This window comes from Rhincodon typus, chromosome 16 (genome assembly GCF_021869965.1).
Source record: "Rhincodon typus isolate 14 chromosome 16, sRhiTyp1.1, whole genome shotgun sequence".
Lineage (NCBI taxonomy): Eukaryota > Metazoa > Chordata > Chondrichthyes > Orectolobiformes > Rhincodontidae > Rhincodon > Rhincodon typus.
The window spans coordinates 2905534-2911533 of NC_063347.1; the positions used below are offsets into that span (position 1 = coordinate 2905534).

General features: G+C 43.2%; 1 protein-coding gene across 1 annotated transcript in view; it reads right to left on the reverse strand.

The window, feature by feature from the left end:
- LOC109915100 (thioredoxin reductase 3-like) overlaps window positions 1–6000 on the reverse strand; it is a 72655-nt gene that overhangs the window by 7483 nt on the left and 59172 nt on the right. Inside the window, exons 8-9 of the mRNA XM_048606666.1 lie at window positions 5393–5537; window positions 660–838 (exon numbers count right to left, since the gene is read on the reverse strand). Coding sequence (XP_048462623.1) covers window positions 660–838; window positions 5393–5537 — 324 coding nt within the window. The remainder of the gene's footprint in view (window positions 1–659; window positions 839–5392; window positions 5538–6000) is intronic.

The following is a 6000-nucleotide window of genomic DNA, read 5'->3' on the forward strand; positions in this document are numbered from 1 at the left end:
ACAGTACTTGCCACTATTTAATGAGTTCAAGGTGAATGTTACAATATTCAAGTTATATCACTACTTGTTTATAACTTGATTACAAAGGAAAATACAAATTGATAAACATATAATCATGCAAAATAAAAGCAGCTAAAATTCTAGGATATGACAAAAATACTTCTGACAATTTTCAGTATCTACCATAGGCAGTAACTCAAGCTACAGTTCCACTGCAACTCTGGGTGCTGCAACTATCACTACTCTTTATCAGATAAAACAGGGAGTCATCAGGCTGGTGAGCATAGCCTGACGCACTTCATTTCACTTAAGGTCCAAACATGGGTACTTCCTGCCAAGGATCATCTGATAACAGATCAGGAGCAAAAACCATGAATTGTCAACCTTCTTCCACTCAATAGGAACCCTTACGGCTGATCACTATGCCGTCAGGTGTTCTCAGGATCTTCTGGCTTATTTGGCTTTACCAAAAAATGCCACTGGGATAGCCACACAAAGCATGCAGATTTTGTACGTCTTACAAGAGAGAGTCAAGAGTAATGGGACATAAGCAGGAAAATGCAGTAGCCACAATCTTAATGATGGTGTAACAGACTCAAGAGACCGAATGGCCTATACCTATTCCTATTTCTTATGATCTAATAAAGTCCACACCTTACCTTCATAGTAGAACCTGCGTAGAGTCTGCGTGCTAGCAACTTCCCAGCCTGAATAGCAACGGGTGTGAGTTCCGGCTTGCCATCAATGACATCTCCTATACCATAGATGTATGGTATGTTGCTCCTTTCTTCATTATCCACCAAGATTTTCCCATTTCTAATAATACATCGAAAGTAAACTATTGCAAACAAACCTTATTTCCAAGCTAGACCAAATTAAATACTTGAAGCCAACAGCCTGCAATGTGGTTTTATGACATTCCATCAACAATAAGCAACCTTCTAGATTCACTCACGTCAAAGCCCATTACAAATATTAGAACGTCAGCCATTTACAGATTTGGAAAGAAATCTGGTGTTGATTAATTTAAAAGATAATTTCAAGGAAGTGGACAATTAGCCTGTAAATCAAATGACCAGCAAATCCAATAAAATCTGGTATGTGCTCAAAAAGCTTAAAGGCCATATATGTTTACAGCTGCTTTGATAAAGTCAACAAAAATGTTTCCAAGGACATAAAATGGTACCACAGAGACAGAACAGCCTCAAGGCAAGGAGACCTAGCTCTTAAAATTCAAAATTAATATAGAATTTTCATAACTATTCTTAATCAAAACATTAGAAATGCTGACTACTCACTGTTTTAAACAGTGAATTTCTCAGCTTCCAACCCAGTCAGCATAATTATTGTGAATAAGAAATTCACATTGGTGTTCAATCCTAATGTGGTAGATGTTCAGATTTTGCTGAAAACTCAGGAAATCCCTTCAAAAAGGAAGAGGTCAAGCAGTCTTGATGTGACACTTGAAAGCCAGAAATAATGCAATTCCACTATGCCTGGCTCAGGCAAACTAAGATTTTTATATAGATGATGCACCACCAAGAATAGAATATTTACTGTATGAGCAGATAAACTACAGCCCCAAAAATTCAGTCGTCTATGTTGAATGCACCTTAAGTGTTTTGCAGCCAAAATATTAACACTGGTGTTTAGATTCCAGTAATAAACATCAAATGTTAAAAAAGGTACCTTTTTTTTTCCCTGGGTAGAGATGATATTAAAATTAACTCCATGGGTAAAAAAAAAACAGACCATAAAAACTACATCACTCTAGCAGGTACAACAGCCTAACCTAGCTCTAGGCATACTAATCAATCCATAAGCTTCCTGTCTGTAGGAAGAGATACATACATGTGTCCAGACATCAAATACTGCAAAGAATAATTTAACTACATTATTTCAAGCCATGCACTACCCCCTACTTGGAAGTAGGTCACCATTCCTTTAGTAGCACAGAGTCAAATTCCTGCAACTCTTGTCCTAAAAGCATTGCTTCTTCTCACCAAACCCACCACCACCCACATCACCTACTTTTCTTCAGTGAAATTTAAATACAACCAGCTTAAAAACCCTTGGTACAAGGACTACAGCTTTCCAGCAAAATCTGAAACCAGGCATAATTGCTTCATTTACTGCATAGGATCAGTAGGTCATTCAGCCCATTGAGTTTGCCCTGTATTTAACACAATTGTGACTGATTGAACTCTTCAAAGTCTTTTAGTCACTCCATCACCATGACCCTGTGTGCTACTGATAATCAGAAATCTATCAAACTCTACCTTAAACATACTGAAAGACTGAACTTCAACAGCCCTCTGTGGTAGGCAATACCATAGGTTCACAGGCGAATAAAATAATTTCTCCTTATCTTGGACCTACATATCCCTCTTACATTTAAGTTGTGCTGCCTGCTATTAAAGAAGCAAGACTTCACTGTAATGAAATCTCTTGCAATTAATTTCTATTAGCCTTCCTAATAATTCGCTGCACATGAAGGTTAGCCTTAAGTGATTTATCGATAAGGGCACTCAAGTCCATTTGTACATCTACACTTTACAACCTCTGACCATTTAAGAAATATTCTGCACGTCTGTTTCTCCAATCAAAGTGGTAAACCTCACATTTCTCCACATTTTATTCTATATATTGCGTTATTTCCCATTCACTAAGCCTGTCCAAATCCTGTGGAGCCATTTCACATCTTCATCACAACATTCGCAATTAAAAACTTACTGTCATCTGCAAATTTTAAAAAGATTATATTTTATCCCCCTCAAATCTTTGATATATATTGTCAACAGCTGGGCCCAAATTCCGATCCATGCAGTACCCCAGTAGTCACAGCTCGCCAATGAGATTACCCATTTATTCCTACTGTTTTCTGTTAGCCAATCATAAACCTACACCGGTATGTTATCTCCCACCTCGTATGCATTAGGCAGCCTCCTGTGGGAACTTTATTAAAAGCCTTTTGTAAATTTAAATACAGTACATCCAACTGCTCTCCTTTATCAATTTTGTTAGTAACATCTTCAAAAACCTCCAAATGCAATCACAATTTCCCATTCACAAATTCATAACGACAATGCCCAAATCAGATCATTATCAACCAGGTGTTTATAACAGATTCTCAGATTTTCTCTTCTATTGATGAATGGCCTACCAGGTCAGTAGGTCCCTATTTTCACTGTTACTTTTTCCTTAAATAGGGCAGTGACACTTGCCATCTCCCATTCCATAATCTATAGAATTTTGGAAGACAATTACCAAAGTTGATACATCACCCAATGTATCAACTAGCTTTATAGCCACTTCCTTCACTACTCTGGGGTGTAGACCATCAGATTTTGAGTATTTATCGAATTTCAGCCCCAGTAATTTCTCCAGTACCATCTTCTTACTAATATGTACTTCCTTCAACTCGGTATTCTCCCTCAGTACCGGAAAAGGCTGTTTCTTGCAGTGAAGCCTTCCACAGTCAATAGCCTGCTGTAGCTCAGGAACTGGAACTGGCTCCAGATCCCACTGGGTTAACCACAGGAAGGACTCTCACTGAGAAGGATTAAAAGGGAGTTGGGAGCTGAGCAGAGGCAAGGGTCAAGATCAGTGAGATTTCTGTGGCTCTATGCTGCCACACTGAGGCACTTCAGTGGAACTACAGCTGCAGAGAAAATGTGAAAGTGAGATGTCACATCAGCCTTCCTGCTCGGCCTGCTGTGTTCATCCAGCTCTACACTTTGTTATGTCACATCCTTGGAACAGGAATAATGGGCCAAACAGCCTCCCTAAGTGCTGCGTTATTCCCAGAGCGGCTTCGCAAACAATCAGATGGGTAGGGGACTGAAGGAAGTAGCGGAACAGAGAGGCCTCAAAGTGGATCTTTACAGATCCCTGAAGGTGGTAGGATGGTTACATATGGTGCTCAAGAATCCTTACAGTGTGAAAGCAGGCCAATTGGCCCATCGAGTCCACACCAACCCTCTGAAGAGCATCCCACCCTGCCACCCTATATCCCTGCATTTACCATGGTTAATCCACCTAAGCCTGCATATCCCTGTACACTATGGGGCAATTTAGCATGGCCAATCCACCCTAACTTGCACATCTTTGGACTGTGGGAGGAAACTGGAGCACCCGGAGGAAACCCACACAGACATGGGGAGAATGTGCAAATTCCACACAGACAGTTGCCCGAGGGTGGGATTGAACCCTGGTCCCTGGTGCTATGAGGCAGCAGTGCTAACCGCTGAGTCACTGCGAGCCCCACCACCTCCCCACCCCCTTTTCTTTATTAGCTGAGTCAGAGAGTGTGAGGTTTTAGAGAGACCCAGGCTCAGATCCCACCACGGCAGCTGGTGGAATTTAAATTCAATTCATAAATCTGGAAATGAAAACAAGTTTTACTTAACGGGGACCCAGAAGCTATCCTCGATAATCATAAAAAACTGCATGTGATGTTGCACAGGGAAGGAAATCTGCCATGCTCACCTGGTCTGGCATACACGTGACTCCAGACCCGCAGCAATGTGGTTGGTTGATTCCTGAATAGGTTTGCCAGCCACACAGAGTTGTATCAGAGCACCATCAAGTTTTAAAACAAAGTCAACGTCCCTACATCCGAGGACAGCAATAGTACCACAGGGCAGCTCACCACCACCTTACAGTCACAGTCATACAGCATGGAAACAGACCCTTCGGTCCATCTAGTCCGTGCTGACCACTATCCCAAACTAAACTAGTCCTACCTGCCTGCTCCTGGCCCATATCCCTCCAAACCTTTCCTATTCATGTACTTATCCAAATGTCTTTTAAACAGCATAACTGTACCCGCATCCACCACTCCCTCTGGAAGTTCGTTCCACACACGAACCACTCTCTGTGTAAAAAAAAGTTGCCTCCCGTGTCCTTTTTAAAATTTTCTCCGCTCACCTTAAAAATGCGCCCACTAGTCTTGAAATCCCCCACCTTAGGGGAAAAGACCTTGGCTATTCACCCTATCCATGCCCCTCATGATTTCATAAACCTCTATAAGGTCACCCCTCAGCCTCTGACGCTCCGGGGAAAAAAAGTCCCTTTGCAGGGCAGCTGGGGACAGGTAACAAATACTGGCCCAGCCAGCAATGCCCACATTCTGAGCACAAACGTTTGATTGGTTGGCTTAATAGGAGCCTGTGTCCTGCTGTTGAGCTCTGACCTGTAACTGCACAGCGAGGTAGGGCCTGGGAGCCGCACTGAACCCAGCATCGCAGCACCTCAAGGTCAAACAGTATGGGGTGGCCAGTATCAGTGGGCGGGGGGGGTGCAGGAGGCTGCAGGTGAATGGTACCCCCAGGGCTGGCAGGTCTGAGGAGGTGCCCACGTCGGGGGTGAGACACAGAGGGCTGGTAGGTACCTAAGGCGAGTGCTGCGATGAAAGCTGTGATGGTGCTACTTGCACACAGTACGGCTGTTTGATTGAGATCGATGTTACCCCTGGAGAATGATCCCAGAACAACTGCAGCAACAGCAGCAAGGAAACCAATTACCGTGGCCTGTACCTGTATCAGAGGCAGAAACACAGAGACAATGAGAGAGAGGGAGAGAGACACTGAGGCAGAGTCACACTGACAGAGAAACACTGAGACACAAAGACAAGACACTGAGGCAGAGAGAGAGACACACAGAGGTACAGAGAGACACTGAGGCAGAGAGAGAGACACACAGAGGTACAGAGAGACACTGAGGCAGAGAGAGAGACACACAGAGGTACAGAGAGACACTGAGGCAGAGTCACACTGACAGAGAAACACTGAGACACAAAGACAAGACACTGACGCAGACAGAGAGACACAGAGGCACAGAGAGACACTGACGCAGAGAGAGAGAGACACAGAGGTACAGAGAGACACTGAGGCAGAGAGAGAGAGACACAAGAGGTACAGAGAGACACTGACGCAGAGAGAGAGACACACAAAGGTACAGACAGACAGACACAGAGGTACAGAGAGACACAGAGGTACA